At 39.2% G+C, this 18,878-nt stretch overlaps 1 protein-coding gene and 1 long non-coding RNA gene across 6 annotated transcripts in view; both read left to right on the plus strand.

Annotated features, from left to right (window-relative positions):
- The window catches only part of LOC146497265 (neuropilin-1a-like), a 204,797-nt gene that overhangs the window by 137,602 nt on the left and 48,317 nt on the right, over positions 1–18,878 (plus strand). For all 5 annotated transcript variants that reach the window (XR_014870593.1, XM_085140467.1, XM_085140468.1 and 2 more), the window contains 3 exons: positions 2,867–3,094; positions 8,899–9,069; positions 15,808–15,974. Coding sequence is in view for 4 of the 5 variants with exons in the window: in XM_085140467.1 (XP_084996593.1) it covers positions 2,867–3,094; positions 8,899–9,069; positions 15,808–15,974 (566 nt within the window). In the remaining variant the exon portion in view is untranslated. The remainder of the gene's footprint in view (positions 1–2,866; positions 3,095–8,898; positions 9,070–15,807; positions 15,975–18,878) is intronic.
- LOC146497266 (uncharacterized) lies at positions 9,076–13,070 on the plus strand. The gene is made up of 2 exons (XR_014870600.1): positions 9,076–11,453; positions 12,170–13,070. It is a non-coding gene; the product is annotated as an uncharacterized LOC146497266 (long non-coding RNA).

Genomic DNA, 18,878 nt, shown 5'->3' on the forward strand with positions numbered 1-18,878 from the left:
ACACACAGTCCAAAGTGTGCCAGCTGAGCAGGAGTGAAGCCTCCCTCATCCCTCGCCGCCCATCTTTCCTCATCATTTATCATGTCGGCCTTTTAATGACACCACCTGTGTCAACAGCGAGGGGACCACTTCAGTGTGTGCGTGCCTCTCCTTGTGTTTCTATCAGTGTGTGGATTCGCGTTTGTAGCCATGCTCAGATAACATGCAGGTCACATCTGGACTGGCAACACGAGAAGCCCCCCGCGCCGCAACACACTCACGCTAACACACATGCACACTTTGTTCCTGCCTCCGAGCAACGCTTGACCCGCGTCCACGCCTCGTGTCCTCCTGTCTCGCTCGGAGATCAGTCACTGTCTCGTAACCTCGCTCGTGTCACTTTGCAACAAGCAAGGTGTGAACCTCCCCGCCGCGTTGACCGATGCAAGCCGACGCAGAGATTTTACATGAGCAGTGTAAACATTGCGGATGTGACTGTGGAGAAAACAGCTTGTGTACAAAAGATGGCACTGACATAACAGCTGCCAAGCTGGCCCGCTGGTCTGTTTGGATGAGCCTTGTGTCACGTGTTATTACTTTGAACTGGGTCGTCTGTGTTAATTCAATTCATTTCAATTTTATTTATATAGCACCAAATCACAACAAAAGTTGCCTCAAGGCGCTTCATAGATACAGAGAAAAACCCAACAATCATATGACCCCCTATGAGCAAGCACTTTGGCGACAGTGGGAAGGAAAAACTCCCTTTTAACAGGAAGAAACCTCCGGCAGAACCAGGCTCAGGGAGGGGCGGCCATCTGCTGCGACCGGTTGGGGTGAGAGAAGGAAGACAGGATAAAAGACATGCTGTGGGAGAGAGACAGAGGTTAATAACAGATATGATTCAATGCAGAGAGGTATGTTAATACATAGTGAGTGAGAAAGGTGACTGGAAAGGAAAAACTCAATGCATCATGGGAATCCCCCGGCAGCCTACATCTATTGCAGCATAACTAAGAGAGGATTCAAGGTCACCTGGTCCAGCCCTAACTATATGCTTTAGCAAAAAGGAAAGTTTTAAGCCTAATCTTAAAAGTAGAGATAGTGTCTGTCTCCTGAATCCAAACTGGAAGCTGGTTCCACAGAAGAGGGGCCTGAAAACTGAAGGGTCTCCCTCCCATTCTACTTTTAAATACTCTAGGAACAACAAGTAGGCCTGCAGAGCGGGAGCAAAGTGCTCTAATAGGGTAATATGGTACTAAAAAAAGGTTTGTCTAGATAATGTGAAGATCTAAAAGAGCATGTGATGTTTTCATGCAACGGTTGTGGGTCAGACTCTGAGGCTTCATTGTCCAGTAGACAAGAATCATACTTTCTAAAAACATCTCCAGGAATTTAATTTGTAGTCAAAGCTTTGCTCAAATCAAATGTTTCTATTTTCCCTTTAGCTTGTAGCATTTTTCATCCTTCTAGACTATTTTGGTCGGGGTTAGCCAGTTTTGAAGATGATGGGTTCTCTTGAATATAAAGTAAATGGCACTCACTCCAGTCCAGATGAAAGCTATGTAAATTTAATTTTGGGCTGAACTGTCCTTTTTAAGTTACTGGCATGCATAACTGCCGGTGTAAAAGCACAAAGCAGTTTCCAGTGTTGTTTAATCTAATATACAATTCAGCTGCAGTCACCAAGATTTATTAGACCTATATAATTTTAATTATATACTTAGACCTGTATGATATCCGAAATAATACATGCATTGTTCTCACTTTAACTAAGAATAAATATAAGGACTTTAACTATTAATTAAAGCTTATTACCAGGAACTTATTGTAAACCTCTTTGTCTAAATGTCAATACTCAATATATTTATGTACTGTACGTGATTTGTGCTTGAAAATATCCACAAATGCTGTTTGCAAAACTTAAAATTAATGCATGCACTAAAAGCTTTACACATAAAACAGAAGGTAAGCAAATTTGTTTAAGAAATCGAATCATAGGCTCATTATGACTCCCTCGAAAAACCCATAAAGTAAATTTAACATCTGCGTCCTGACCGTGCAAGTTTCATTATGTTATTAGTTGTGATTGCAAGATTAGTATTGTGTTGTCTGTTAGTGTGTCTCTTGTGTTGCTGTTTGTTTGCCATGATCAGTCTCACATGGTCTGGGATCTTAAATAAATTCCAGTCAAACAACCCCACCGCAGTCCGACAAGGGAGGGGACCAATCACGACGGAGCGCAGCAAATTGAATGGAAATCGCATGAATTTTGTCAACAAACCAAGGGTTTTTTTTTTTTTTCTCTCATTAAGAAACAGCGTGTGTGTGAGTGGGGGGCTTTTTCTGTATAAAACAGGTATTTCAGATTCTCCTCGTTTTTGAAAATCATTTCCGGTCTTAGAACCTATTGCTTCCTTTTTAAGATGTTAAAGCTGCAAAAGTGTTTGGAACAGCCAAAGTTTCAGACACAGGGAAAGGTCAAAAGCAAATATATTCAGTTGATTTCCAACATGTCTATCCTTTTTTTGCCACAGTAACAACTGAAAAGGTCAGAAATCCAAACTGCTGAGGATTTTGTAAACCGTGCCAACACAAACAGACCAAAAAACCACCTCAAAAGGCCCTCTGTTGAAGCTGATTTTGAAGCAGATGAAAAACATTCTGACATTTTGCTTCTCATTCTGTAAATGTTTAATTTTTTCTTTCTACGTTGCAAAAACATGAATTTTATTGTAAGAAATAAACTACAAAACCAACGTAAGGGCGGACACATCACGACCCCTTACTGCCCCTTAACTCCACAGAGTTTACGCCGTCGTTTAGCTGAGAGTTGGTCACCTCTTGACATTTTAAAAAGCCTCATCTGTATCTTCTCACCTCGCAGGTCCTGAATGTTCCAGAAACTTCACGGCTCCCAGTGGAGTCATCAAGACACCGGGCTTCCCTGAGAAGTATCCCAACAACCTGGAATGTACCTTTATGATCTTTGCCCCCAAGATGACAGAGATCGTGGTGGAGTTTGATAGCTTCGACATGGAGCCTGACACCACGCCGCCACCGGGCGCCCTCTGCCGATACGACTGGCTGGAGATCTGGGACGGCTTCCCTGCAGGTGAGCGGAGGGCTGGGGTGCAACGGGCAAATGTTAGTTGAAACCTTAGAGAGGATGATGCTTTCAGCTTCAAAATAGTAATCATAAAAGAGCATTTTCTTAACAGGTCAGAAATTGTAAATGCATATATATATAAAAAAATGATTACCTGATAAATAATTTCTAAAGAGCATAAAGGATTTTTAACGTTTTATGAATTTCCAAGCACTCTTTTTACGCATTCATACACTTAACTTAAATGCCAGAAAAATGGTCTTGTTTATGAATTAAAACATGCAAAATAATCTGAAAAATATATTTTTAAATTTACTGATTAATGTGAAAAGATGAAAGTAAAAAAAAAAAAAAGCAGGGCTGTTTCTCCGCAGATGTGAAGCAAAGTTACAAGAAAAGGGGCGCAGATGTAGAAGGAGGAGAGGGAATTGGGAGGAAAAGGGACGGAGAAGTGAAGGAAGAATAGAGAGAGTTGTGAAGCAGAGGAGAGGAGGATGAAAAAGGTTTGAGACAGCTTCCCCCTGTGGATGCTGACAGAAAACAGACAGAAAACAGGCAGAGACATGCGGATGTGAAGGGGAGGAGGACCGTGGAAAACAAGTATGGATGCCTTCCCTGCTGGTGAGATGAGTCGGGATTGAGTGACAGAGGTGAAAAAGAGGTGGATAATTGCAAAAGCGAGATGCGGGATGAGTAGGGGGAGCAAGAACAGCAGACAGGGATACATACAGGATATGCAGAGTGCACGTGTGTGTGTGTGTGTTTTTCTTGATTGGCTCATTTAAAAACATATTTTTTAGGCTACAGGATGAAAACCTTGTTGGCCTTAACATTTAATTTCCAGTTTGTGTAGAAACACTAATTCTCACTTAGCAAAATCCGAGAATTGTCTGCAGTAGATTTTCTCATCACTTCAAAACAAAACAAGTTTCACTCGCCCACAAAAAATCTTCGAAGTCACGAGAAGTCGCTGAGTGTTAAGCCTGAGCTTAAATACGTTTAAAATGAAACCCCTCATACTCGTTGTTTTGCCGTTGCAGTTTGGTGAATCACTCTCTGTGACCTCATGCTCCCCAGCAACAAAACACATGTTGCAATGCTTCAGTACACTACAAATTATCTTCATATGAAGTACGTGTCCGAGCTTGTTCTCCTGCTTTGCACATCCCAAGTCCGGTCAGGATGATGATTATGCATTAAAGGAATAGTTTGATGAATAAAATTATTAAATAAGATCAATCTGGAGTGGCAGATAACAGCCCTGATTGAAAACAATCTATGTATGAGTGTCATTAAACCTCAAGGGAGGTGTATCCAGGTGTCACAGACATGCAGAAATATGAGGAACATGCAGAAGGTGACGCTTATTTGCATCTTTTGCACTGAAAGTGAATGATGCAGAGACTCCCACACATTGTTCCTTTCACATTTGTAAAATCAGCTCAGGCACAACCTGCTCTACCCTTTATTCGCGCTGCTCCCCTCGCTTTGGACAGCATTTCTCAGCTTCTATTGTTGTCTAATTAGCCGTGCAGCGTGCATATAATCGTGAGAGCTACATACCTCGGACAGGCCTGTGCCGGCTGCCAGGATGCCCACAATACTTGCTGCTGTGCCCAAAGCTTTGCCTGATTATTGCCAAGGAGGAGACTGGCATGAGGACGTGAGGGACACAAAGACTGGCACAGGTATACAGGCAGTGACATGCACTTTTAAGCGGTGCCAGTATACATAACATGCCAGGGCTTTTCCTGTCAAATGATCTGTGCGTACATTCGTGTGTTCAGGTGTGTCTGTTTGCATGAATGCATGCGGGTGTGTGTGTGAGAGACTATCTGTGGGTGATGTTAAAGCCGAGCCGACAACAAAGCGTCTCTGCAGCAGGGTTGAGACCGGCATGTAGCTCTAGATCCCAACAAACGTTCATGCGCACATCAAAGGTTCTCATTAGCCACGTTTTTTTCGTCTTTGAGGGCTGTAAATCAGTTCTTCAAAAAGAAGCTCTTTCTTCTGACTGGGCTTAATTAGAAAAACATTCAATGGTCTTTTGTTTGTTTTTTTGTTTTCCTATTTTATTCTTCAGAAAAGATTCTTTACAAGAGATTTTTCACATATTATCTCACCAGAACAATGCAACCATTACCAAGTAAATATCTCGATCAAAGCTTTTCATCTTTTGGATGAAAAATTCCTACTTTCTTAGTTTTGCCAAAGCTTTAAGCACATTTCATGGCTTTCATTAGTTCCTGAGGTTTGTCCCGATTGTTTTAGAAAGGCTACAAGATGTGCCTCTTTGAAAACCTATAAAAAACTATGATGCAGTTTATCCATTTTATGATTCTAATGCACTGCCTGCAGTTAGTGCTTACAGGGGAATTTGATTTATACGAGCCACATGTGATGTGTGGTGCAGGGAATAGAAACTTCAATACGTGGGCCCAGAGATCAGTCTACCAGCCTTATGATTAGTAGACCACCAGCTGTACCTCCTGAGCCAGCTGTCAGAGCTTTACATGTGCAGATTTATGTTAGATTGTTTCTTTAATTTCTTGTATTAGTTGACAAATTCTTGAGAAGATTGGTGGCTGAATACCAAAACACACAATTTGAGAACTAACATCTGTACATACTCACGCATCCAAAGTGCAATTTTTTTGCAACTTCAGATTTTCTGTGATGGTTCTATGCGTTCATTATTTTATAAACTTATTATTTTGGGTTACTTCAGTTTGTCGGAGAGCACAGATCATATAAAAAACTTAGAGAAACTTTGAACTAAATATTATAAAGTTGTACAAAGCTCTATTTATTTTGGTGGCTTGGATTCTCAAACTTTACAAACTGATAGCTTAATGTCAAGAGTGCTGAAATGTAATTTTCTTCCTCACTTTTCCTCGCCGTTTGCTGCAGATATAACCATTTCCTTAGATGTATATGGAGCCATATCGCCTGCAGGAGTTTCTGATTGCATCAACTGACAGCCTTGCAGCAAAACCATTTTCACAACACCTCCGATAAGGCTGAAGTAGTTTTAAAATGTAATCCGTCATAGATTGTCGACTACCCGCTTCAAACTGTAACTGATAAACATAAACCATCAGAGTAACGCAGCTCAGCGTTCCTGCTGTGACCGCCTCGTGTTTCTGTTTAGCTGGTTTGCCTTTAAAAGCTGAAGGAAATTGTTAGAGAAGTATAATTTTTGTAACATATAAAACTGAATCTTGCTCCGTGGGTCTCTGGGAGATTGCTGGCGCAGTATCTCCTCAAAGCAGCAGGCGAGACTCACATTGTTTCTCACAGATAAGAAGAGGATGAAACAGGGGACCACCTGTGGATGTGGAACTCAAAGTCTTCAGACATGAGACAGTCTGTGACTGTGTGCTGCGCATAAAAACACATGATGTTACAGCGGGCGTTCCTGTGATGCTCTCATGTTTTATCTTTAACTGTGAGCGTCTCCTTTACTGAAACAGGAATCCCCGAGTATGCTGGTTCTGTCTGTTGTCCAAGTAAAAACAATAGTTTTCAATGGTTTTCAGGAGCTTTAACCTCCTCAGGTCTGAATTGTTGTCACTTAAGACCCCAAACCCACTTTAACTGTAACTAGTCAATCAGAATATATCATGTTTGTTATTATTAAATTCTTCTTCTATGTCTTTGTAGTCAGGGAATAAAGAAAATGGTCATTCTAACTGGAAACCCCCCCCCCAAAAAAGAAGAAAGTATTCACATTTTTCCCTAAAAATAAAAATGTATAATATATTTATTTTCTGGTGACCAACTATGATGACACAAACCTAACAGGGTTAAACAAAATTACACCACTTTGCATTATTGAATTATTCTATTCAAAGCAAAAAATAAAGAACTGCCAGGTAATATTCAGAGTATGGTTTTTTTTTTTTTTTTTTTTGAAAGAAGGAAGTTATAATTTAAGGGGTTTTTGTAACTTCAAAACAATGAAGGTACGTACTACAAGAAAAGGCTTTTGTGTTTCTGTTCATGGAGTGAAACTATGGAACAGTCTGAATATGGAATTCAAGCAATGTCCAAACATAAAACTGTTCAAAAAGAGTTATAAAAATATGATCTTCTCGAACTATAAAGAAAAGGAAAATATTGAAATTAATTGAATGTCTCTATTTTAAAAAAACAAAACAAAAAAAACCTCATGTGATATTATAGTATATAGTATATCAGAAATCTGTTCACTATTTTTATTACAAATTATATCAGTAAGGAAGCTGACTAAATATTAACTGATGATTTATGGCAAAGGGGTGGGATTAAATAAGTGTTTACTTCTTCCCTTTCAACATGTAAATTAATCAGAACGTTTTTTGTATGTATTTTGTATAGTATTTTTTTCTCTCTTGTTTTCTTTTCTAAATGTACCTGTATACTGTTCACATGTTGAAATAAATTACCTATCAATCAATCAATCAATCAATTAGCATTATTATTATTATTTAAAACTCACACTGTTAACTGTATCTGCATTAATTTTCATTATTTGCCTGACTGAGCGTGGTGATTAGCTACAGCACTTTTAAAGTGACAGTTTACTTTAAATATACTTATTTTTCATTGTTTATCCATCTAGATTCTGGTGTTACCTGATATTGCTTTTATCATTTAATTCTTTATACTGAAGTACACCCACCAACCAGGTAAATAGAAGGACTGGAGACTCAGTCCAGTGACATTGTAAAAGCATATAAACATGAATGGTGCTAAACATAATTCCTTCAGTAGTTCCCTAATAGTTTGTGTTTCTCAAACAAGCTCAAACATGTGTTTTGTACAGAGCACACAGAGATTGCATTTCTGTTTTTACTTGTATGCATAAATCAGGGAACAGCAAACCAGCTGAACATATTTTTAAAAAGTTAATTTTTTATGCAAGCAAGGAATTGATTCAGCAAATTGAAGACAAAGTTTCTAATTATAATTAAATGTAAATTGGGGGGGTTCAATAGATGGTTGTTTGCTGTATGTGTTTCCTCATAAGTGTTGGTAATTACACTGTACTTTGTAGGAAATTTGTACAAAGAAGCTTAAACAAATCGTTTACATTTCATGTTGTAAAATGGATGTTTAGTTTTGTGGCATGAATGTTTTAAAGTCAGCTTTTATTTATTTATTTGCTTTTTAACATGGAAAAAGAAACGGGTAACTCTTCCTCAATCTGCTCTTGGACCCTTCAAACTATATTTTTTAATATATCTGCCATATTTTGCTCCTCCCACAAAACTACAGCTAAAAGAAAGTTTTTGCATGGGTTGTTATAATTTGATGTCATGCGATAGGAGTTTAAAACTTAATCAAGGTGTGATATCAGAATAAAATACCTTGCACTCACTTGATACAAAGGTTATTCATTGCTGCGCCTGATATGATCCTGTATACACCCTTTACTTGGAGTGTTAGGGTAGGGAGTGTCAAAACAATACGTGGTGGGAATGAGTGTTTCTGCTGCCTGCCATCTCACCTTTATTTCTGCCCCTAAGGTGTCACATCACTCCTGAGAGGTGGCAGATTGTTGCTGACAGGAGATCAGCTCCAAACTTTATTTGTTCAGAGCAGACTCGAGTTTTTCTAAATCTAAATCAGAACTTTTCAATCTTGGGTTCCATGCAAGATTTAACAAGTAGATTTAATTGATGTCACGTAATATTTCCCACGATAACAAGGGAAGTGTAGGACAGAAAAAACACTCTCTGGTCGGGTGATGAGTGATGAAGCTGACATCTCCTTTTCTTTCTCCCTCCCCGTTGCCCATACTCTTCCCATCCCCCTTCTCCTCCCAGTGGGCCCTCACATTGGCAGATACTGTGGCCAGACGTCCCCGGGCCGAGTGATCTCCTACACGGGCATCCTGTCCATGACCATCACCACTGACAACGCCATCGCCAGAGAGGGATTCTCTGCCAACTACACCATCCGCGAGAGGACCCTCCCCTCAGGACACGAAGACGAGGGTGAGCAGCTGGATTAGTGAAAGGAGTGCGCGATGCGGAGGGCAAAGCTGTCATCTGGTTCACTTCTTTGATATTTCTGGTCTCATCGAGAATGAAAACAGAGTAAATATGAGCCAGTCTGTAGTTTCAACTCAACCTAGTTGTCCTTGAGCACGAGGCAGTAGCTCCTCCAGCTCTGCAGAAGCCGGACTCTATCCGCTGTCTGACCTCTGGCCTCTGTGTTGGAGGCAAGACAAGCAGAATGAGAATGTATCCTTCAGGGGCTAATATCATGCAACAAAGGATATAATTAGACTTTTCCTACGTTTAGAGAGAGAGATTTAGAGTTTTTAGTTACAACCAACTTTCCCATTAATTATTCTTGTCATCAGTTAATCATTTCATGATCCTTTTAGTCCAAAGACATGTCGACATATGAAAGCGAGATCGAAAGCAGCTAAAGAAAAGAGCTTCCAATCAACAAAAGCCCCGAAAGACACTGCATTATAAAATAACTATTAATGAACTAGTAATGCAGTTGAATAATTAAGTTAATGGTTGATGATCAATATTTGCTACAGTCAGCTGTTGCATTTTACAGCTTAAAGTCCATTTCTTGTGGTTGAAGTCTAACAAATGGACCAAAAATACTGCTTCCCAACTTTTGGGCTTATTTTATGATAAAGCAATTTATTCTCCTGACAGCTCAATCAAATAGTGTTCCCATCTAAGACCCGTTTATTTTAATACACGATAGCCTCCTGAAACTCGGCAGTATTTAACAAGAGTGGCGCATAGATGTGGGTAAGATTATATATTACATGCTGTGTAGCTTAGATATATTTTCTTTCCTTTTAATCAAGTCGTGGGATTTACGCACGACTTAGTAGGGTGTGGTTGGAGATGCTGCAGAATTGTTGATAGCTGTTTTCTGAGTGATTGAAAGGACAAATTTGAGTCTTTAGAATAAATACAACCAATCTTGCATATTGTTTTTGTAAGTGAGAACTTAGAGAGGTGTTTTCTGAGAGATAAAACCAATAGTTCAAAGAGTTATTTGCAACAGCTGTGCTTAAACGACTCAACTTTAAATGAACCGTTACCATCAGACACGTGAATGTAATCTTATCACATGGTTGCTTTTAAATTAATTTCTTTTAGCTTTTATCTCCAATTCACTTGATCAATTTCCCCCATGAGGATACTATCACGAGGCAAAAGTTCCTCATGCTTGGTTATTGTCTTTTTCGTGTTTGTTCATGTCCACGTGTTCGGGACAGAAGCCGTTTGTCTGCGTCGGTTGACTGTATGACCTTGCTGGAATGCCTTTAGAGGTTTAAGTTATGCTGGCCTGTATGCTAACTGCACTCTGGTAACCCTGACCCCGGTCACCCCTCTGTAGGAATGTGTGTGTGTGTTCAAAGGTGAGTTTCCTTAAGGTCCCTCAGTGGCGCTTTAGGAGAAACCGATGTAAAATACTCAGTTTGCTCTTCCAAATCGATCTTTAAGTGTTTTTTAGGGTAAGATTACCGGCAGCTGCACACAGAGGCCAGTGTTATTTTTTTATATAAAACCAAAATAACTGGTTATGTCAAGACGGGAAATATAAACACACTTGGAAATGGTCAGACACAAATAGTTTTCGGGCATAATCACAAGCCAATTATTAGATATTTTGGAACTTTTGAGAAAATGAAATATTTCTGTAACCAAACATGTAAATCACGAATTTCACCAGAGAGTCAAAGTTGTTATCACCATTTTTTTTTTTTTTTCACTCCTCCTGTTTGTTTTTGCTGTGGGCGGAAGATGTGGGTGTTGTCAGCTTGTATCTGATGTTGATGGTGAGCATTCGAGACAGTGCAATAATGCACTGATGTGCATGTATCAGATATGTCAATTGGTATTTAAACAGTAACGATAAGTCGCTTTACTAGCCGAATTTTCTTTTTTAGGATGTCTGACAACAGCCCTGGGTTTAGAAAAAAGCTCGCACACAAATATACACATACACACGGGAAATTACTTTGCCTGCAGACCGTCGGCTAGACTCAGCAGATTGAATCAAAGCTTCTCACCAAACCAAATCACATTGTCTTTTCTGCAGTTTTATACAACCAGGGTTAGCTACTCCTGCAGCAGGGGGTAATTCAGCAGTTGCCAAAGGGTGCATGGACACATTTTAGGGTAGCTCAACTGCTCTGACACTAATAAAGATGTGTACTAAATAAACCTTGTGATACAGGCAAGAACACCGGCTGAGAAACAGTTGTTGATTTTTTTGTTTTTAATTCTATTTCACCTCTATTTAACCAGGAAGCCACTGGAGATCAAAATCTCTTTTTCAATGGAGATCTACCCAAGACGGCGCACTGTTACCAGGTTAAACGAGTATTAAATCAAATGTAACATGAGCTGGCGTGGGATAAAAGTAAAGCAAATCAGGGAAAGCAAGTAACATAACACAAAAAAAGTCCATCTTAGAATTAGCAATTCTTTAGAGCTTTACAGTCTCACTGGAGACAAAAACATTCAGCTTTAGTGTGCACTGGAGGTTATTCACAAACAAGGTGCACAATAAAGTCCTGGCTACCTATTATTAAAAAGGAGACATCCAGAGGAGCAAAGGCTGTGGAATAATCTGCCACTACAGCTACTGTTAGTTGACTCTGTGGACTCTTTTTTTTTTTAATAATTCAAGTATTTATTAGATTTTACATTTTATAACAGCAAATACAAAGATGCAAGAAAGATGCAGCAACCAAAAGCAAGAAGCAAACAAACAAAAACAAACAAAACAAAAACAGTGAGGTTTTAACAGATGTTGTATTAAGCTCAAATGTCCAAGTCAGGTAGACATGTAGGTGCAAAAATTGTCCCACTGTTCCACCGCAGCTTCCGTCACATGATGTATCTTTCCCAGCATCTTTTCGCACGCAACATTCCCAATCATTCTTTCTTTCCACATTTTAAGCGTTGGAGTATGGGAGTCCTTCCAGTGTTCCATAATGATACAGGCACATGTTACCAATGCAGTACTTAACACTCTAAACTGGTGTTTATTTAATTGCGGCACCTCTCCTTTGTCTCCTAGTAAACATAAGTTAGGTGATCTGGGTAGGTTACATGAGCAGGCGTGGGATAAAAGTAAAGCAAATCAGGGAAAGCAAGTAACATGACACAAAATGCAAAGTCCAGCTTAGAATTAGCAATTCTTTAGAGCTTTACAGTCTCACTGGAGACAAAAACATTCAGCTTTAGTGTGCACTGGAGGTTATTCATGAACAAGGTGCAAAATAAAGTCCTGGCTACCTATTATTAAAAAGGAGACATCCAGAGGAGCGAAGGCTGTGGAATAATCTGCCACTACAGCTACTGTTAGTTGACTCTGTGGACTCTTAAAACAAGCAGACAATTAGGATTATTATGATTTTTTTAAATTAAACTATCAGTTAAATTTATGGTGTCTTTTGAAAAGGCTGTAATGCCAAAGAAGTTTAGCCAGTCTGGCTTTGTAAATAAGAATATGTCAGCGTTAATGAAGATCAGGAAATCCGACTAGTCTGGATAATGAAGTGTCGGAGAAGCAGCAGGCATGTAAATAATGTCAGAGAGATAATGAAATAGCTGAAATGTGAATAAACAGTCAGTTAAAATGCACACATTTGAAACAACTGTCAGATTAGAAGCTACAGCTTTAAATGTTTTGTTGTTTTTATGCAGATTTTCACACCAGTGCTTCGCTTCAGTTTCGTAAAAGAATCCGCAGAGAAGTTTTCTCCAAGCAAAATTCTTACAGTCTTAGAGGAAGCAAATGCTGATGTCCTGCAGTGAATTTATGGGTTTCTCTCACTCTGTCCCTGCCATCAACAGTGGCCTCCAGCAGAGCTTTTGATCAGCTGAAGCTTCGACGGGGGCTTCAGTTTGCATCCTTTCTTTCTTTTTAGATAGCGGGGTACAGGTACAGGCTGGATGTTTGTCCCTCGTATACCTGCTGCGGCGGGGACGCAGGGGCTGTCTCATGAATAAAAATAAGTTTGATGAGACGGGAGCTGAGCTGAGATGGAAAGCAGAAAAAGCGAGAGAACTGGAGAGCTGTTGGGGATAAGCTTGTGTTTCAGCTGTATGAGAGTGCTTTCTTATGGTCTAGTTGTAGTTTCAGAGCATTTTCTGGCAAGAGGATTCTTCTGGGGAAAGCTGAATTGGAGGATTTGGGCCTGAAAATTGTCAATTTAAAAAAATAAATAAATAAAAGATGATGAGAACAATATCCAGCTTTCTGCAGGCTTTAGGAGATGTCGCAAGCAAACTTTCTCCCTGGTTTATTTGTGGGACTTGGAATGATGTAGTGTGTTTGTGTCAGTCTGGCAGACCTTGTGTCTCCAGACAGCCCTCCCACACACACGGTCACACACACAAACACACATTTCTTTACGGCCACCCTCCCTCTTCCTTCCCCACACTCTCCTGCTGTTACAGAGTGGACACTCATACAGATGTGCAGCTTGACATTGTCCAAGCTGCTGTTTTTGGTCCGTTTCGTAAGACCAGCGGATTGCAGAGCACTCTAAACCCACCGAGGAGTGGATCATCCTTCTGATGAAGATTAAAACTGAAATCACAGAGTGTTAAAGCTGAACCAAACACAACAATAGCTGCAATATCTGCCTGCTTGGGCTTGTATGCATTTATATCCGTTTGTAGCTGAGCACATATGCATAATAGCACCTCAACAAACATTTTATTATTGGAATTATTGTCAATTTACTTAACAAAACATGTATAATATTTTCTCTAACAAACATCAGAAAGCCAGAATTATTTTACTTTAACAATTACAGGTCACAAAGAAAAGCAGCAAATTATTTTAGAAGCTGAGAATAGCAAATATACTTGAAGAGAACATTGCCCGTGTCTGCAATCACTCACTGCTCACTATAATGGACTATTTAGTTTCCTTTGAGTGCTTCTGAATGTATAATGAGTATGCTACACTTGACTATAAGCATCCCACAATACGTCTCTACAGGCAGAGTACAAAAAAGTGGTTCCTAGACAAGCGTCGTATATCATCGTGCACAAATAGCAGGGAAAGCAGTGAATCACAACAAAACTACCGCATTTATTAATAGACAAAAAATCTGTTGGTATGAGGTGAATTTAAATTTTGCGTTAGTAAGTACGAATTTATTCATCGGAAAACGCCCAAATCTTCCCAACGACCTCACTATATGGTTATGAAGGGGTTTTGTTGTCAGATGCATTTTGTAAGAATCTCTGCAAATTGCAACTAAAACTTTCACCACTAGAGGCAGCAACAGACACACAGTAGAAACAGAAGTGGCGTTATCTGCTTTTTTATCGTTAATAATTTTATTTTTTGCCCTGCCTCCAGTTTTTTTTATTTGTTTTTGTCACCATCTAAATAAAGGTCACTTTGACTCACTGCACCATCTTGTTGTACTGTAAACTAAACTAAACACTAGTGCTGTCAGAGTTAATCTTGTTAAAATGACGCCATAACTGCATTAACGACGCAAATCTCCGTTAGCGAGTTGGCGCGGATCGCCCCGTGCGTGGGGCTGGCAGGCGCTAACGCGTTAACGAGCTAACTGTACTAATGCGTTGACGCCATGTACAGTTAGCTGTACATGGCTAACCATGTACCGCCAATCGCAAGTTGGCGATCCGCGCCAACTTGCTAATGAAGATTTGCGGCGTTAATGCAGTTACGGCTTTAACATCATTTTAACGAGACTATTGCTGACAGCACTACTACAAACACATTCGTTTACAATAAGAACTTTTAATGAACATTGCTATACATGGCCCATGGAAAAAATTTGATTCACAGCGATGGTAAAGTACAAAGCAGAAAATCAAAATTTAGTTGCAGATATGATTAAAATGTGTTTATCGAAAATAGTAACGCCACCCGAATCCAGCTTTTAAAATGCAAGGATTTATTTAATCTGTAAATTGATTTATAGTTAGATTTTAAGTTACTTTGGACCCAGTTAGCAATATCATCTGCTTCTCTGCCATTTTCCACTATTTTGTTACATTTTATAGCTTTTTTGACATGCTGAAGCTTCCACAGCTTCACAGTAACCCTCCGTGGCCCGGACTAAAGCAAAAACACATAGATTGTTCAGTCAGATGGATTTTATATATTTTGCTGGCTCCATATGTCTGCAAATGGAGTATAGCCTGTGAATGTGTGGATGCTGCATAGACATATCAAACCAGTGCAGCAGCTCTTTGTAATGACCTCTTACTGACTTCTCTGCAGGCAGCAGGAAGCTGGGACAGACTACTTCACATTGTCTGGGCGACACTCTAATCACACTCAGGCTCACTTGTTTTCCTGCCTGACACAAACTCAAACTTGAGTAGTTGTTTTTTTTTCCAACTCAGATTTATGACTCTAACTTTCAGAGCCCGGTTCTGGAGTTTAATGATAAATTCATCCATTAGTAATGACTGCATGCAAGAGCAAAATACCAAAAATTCAGTTCATCCAGCTAATGATGTGTGTAATAGACTTTTTAAACTCATATTATAGAAGCCGTTGGTATCATTTTGACAAACAAACATTTTCCCATCTAACCTGATGATAATTTATAGGCAAAAGAATTAATGCGTCTCTTGATTCACAACAGTAACTTGATGATTATTTTCTCGTTGGGGGTGTTTTGATGTATACCTGTGCTGTGGAGCTTTTTATCTGAAGGATTTCTGTCTTTTTCGTCTCGTCAGATTTTGCTTGTATGGAGCCATTGGGCATGGAGTCTGGAGAAATTTCCTCTGACCAGATCACTGCTTCCTCCCAGTATAACTCCAACTGGTCCCCTGAACGTTCCCGCCTCAACTACCAGGAAAATGGCTGGACACCCTCAGATGACAACACGCGGGAGTGGATACAGGTGAGTAAATTTGTCCTTATTTTTAACTGTCATTCATCATTCATTATCGTCATGGGTTAGAGTTACTCACATTTATATCTTTAGGTAATGTAGCGATAATTACTGCTATAATTCCACATTTGAAGGCTCAGAATAGGTTAGAGGGATTGAAATTATGTCACATTGGCTTTAATTTTCAGTCTGATCTCAGACTGAAAGCATCCTTGTATCTCTGTGGAAAGAGAGTGTTCCTCAGTTTGAACTTCACTGTACCACTGAGACCATGCTCACATCTGGTCTGAATATTGTTCACTCATATGTACCACTTCTGTGCATTTTATGGGGACACTCGACAGTGAAAAAATAAACCAGTCTGCATTATTCATTGGAACGTGCCTCTCCAGCACAGCTGACATCTCTTATTCATAGTGAAATCTGATAAACTAGCATCCAGCAATCCCTGAATGAAGGAACAAAACATTCTTGTGTTGAAGTTTGGTTTTTTTGACCCTTTAAAGAAGATAGAACTGTTGGGTAAATTTGTTTGGTTCAATAGTTGATCAGTTTGTTCACGCTTGTGGAGCATTTGACATAAAATTAATATAAACTGGTGAGGAGAAACTATTAATGCTTAGTTTGTGGTTGTATTCTTAAAGATGATATGTAGATTGGTAAATGGACTGGTTCTTATAAAGCGCTTATCTACTCTGAGAACTTAAAATGCTTTTAAACAACTTGCCTCAATCACCCATTTATACAAACACTTTTCTATGCTTTTCCTGTCTAAGTGCTTTCTAACTAAAATTCAGCAACTTGGGGTTAGCATCTTGCCCAAGGATATTTAGCATGCAGACTGGAGCAGACGGGGATCAAACCACCAAACTTTCTGCTTTACCTCCTGAGCCACAGCCACCCCAGATTAAAGATTTATATACAACTAATGCTGTAGGATGGTTAATGGCAGTTATTTACCACGGTATAGTGAGTTATTTTATGAAAATACCACAAAACTATGCTAACTTGTTGTGAAAATTAAGCTAGTAGCTACCCTATAGCTACTATACTAAGCCTTTTAGTTGTTTTTTCCCCATATCATGAAAAAATATATATTATTATTTCTTATTTCTTTTGTTCTGCATATAAAATAATCTAAATTTTGATTCACCACCTGATATTTTTTCAGGGAGACAGTGTTAAGGGTTAAAAATAGCTGCAGCTAGCTTATTACTTTACCTGTAGCTACCATTCGTTCTTTTGTGTTGCCTTCACTAAGAGACAGCCAAGTCAAAGCCTACTTTTTTTTAAACATATCAATATAAATGTAGGTACTATTTTTGTACAGCAGAATACAAAATCAAGGTGAGATGAGCAACAAATGTGTGAGTCCTCAGGACAAAAGCTGTTTTTCCCTTATTTTCTGAAGAAAAATGTGGTCAATCAAATTTAGGTTTTTAATTATGATTACAGGAACTAAAATCTAATTTATTTACATTCATATTAGAACCCATTAAAGTATCATACCCAACAGACGCTCAAATTAGTAAAACTCAAGGGACCTTTTTATAATTAGCAATTGCAAAACAAAACCAGCCTGTGAATTTCCTAATATGGGTTGAACCAATAAAAACAAAATCTACTTCACATAAACAGTCCCAGTACTGAGGTGCGGCCAGAGTCCAGCACTGTCCCATTGTCCGGGACAGGAACTTATAGAGGAAGACTCACAATGCCCCTCGCAATAAGAGCAGACCCTCACTTCCCTCCTGTGAGGCTTACAACAGGAAGCAGACAGGAAGACGGCCTCGGCGGTGGATTAGTATTAGTGGCCCTCTATTGTCTGTCTTGGGACTTGTTTTAGGTAGTGGCTCATTGCTGAGCCCTCTGGGATATTAGGATATGAAGGACAGTGTTTTAGTAGAGGTCAATGGGTAAATTGAGAAGAGGCTAAATTTAATTGAGCGTCACTTTAAATACTACATACAATATGTAGTATTTAAAGGTTTGCCTTAAGAGATGTTAAATATTTATTTTTCCTGATGGTACCAATTACTTTGAAGGATGTTTCATTTAGTGACAAAGTAGAAAGATGCTTGGAAATGCAATGTTAATGAGTTAAATCCCCTTATATGTTTCTTAGTTGTTTTAAGGTTTCCATCCATCCATCCATTTTCTTCTGCTAATCTGGGCCCGGGTTGCAGGAGCAACTATAAATGCATTGGCTTTCTCAGGCCAGCCGAGAGAGATAATTTCTCCAGCGTGTCCTGGGTCTGAAGACTGAAGACTAGGTTGGCAACAGTTGTCACTTTAACCACATATGCACTGTGGCAGATCTACTAACATTATAGATGGAGGATCATATTCCTGCAGAGGAGAACTGGTTTGTTTCTGAGCCTCTAGGCAAAGTATTCCAAGGCTGCCATCTGCACGGTGCAGATTACTTATTATACACACAGTGGACAGACAATGGGAGTGCAATTTGTATTTATAAGTAATATGTATGTGTGGTGTATTCCTTAATTTATTTCCTTTGTTTTAATGCACACTCCTCTGTGCAGTTAGATGCTAATTTTAATATCTCAGAGAAGAAATTGGCAGTTGTTTAATGAATCATTTCTCTTTAAAGAGAACATGGTATGCTTCTGTCACATTTATGCTGCAACATTGGTGAAGTTGTATTAAGGTTTAAAAACTCTGTTTTAGACAATTTATTCAACTCTTGGCTCCGTATGATGTCTAGGGCTGCCACGATTAGTCGACTAGTCACGATTACATCAACTATCAAAATTGTCGACGACTAATTTAATAGTCAACGCGTCATTTGAAGCTTTGTAAGATCCTGAAAGACGCAGGATTAAGTAGTAGGATTTAAGAGTGTAATAAAGGACTGAAGCAGAAGATTGCAGCATTGCATCTAACAAGGATGCC

The sequence above is a fragment of the Neolamprologus multifasciatus genome, chromosome 18 (assembly GCF_963576455.1).
Source record: "Neolamprologus multifasciatus chromosome 18, fNeoMul1.2, whole genome shotgun sequence".
Taxonomy (NCBI): domain Eukaryota; kingdom Metazoa; phylum Chordata; class Actinopteri; order Cichliformes; family Cichlidae; genus Neolamprologus; species Neolamprologus multifasciatus.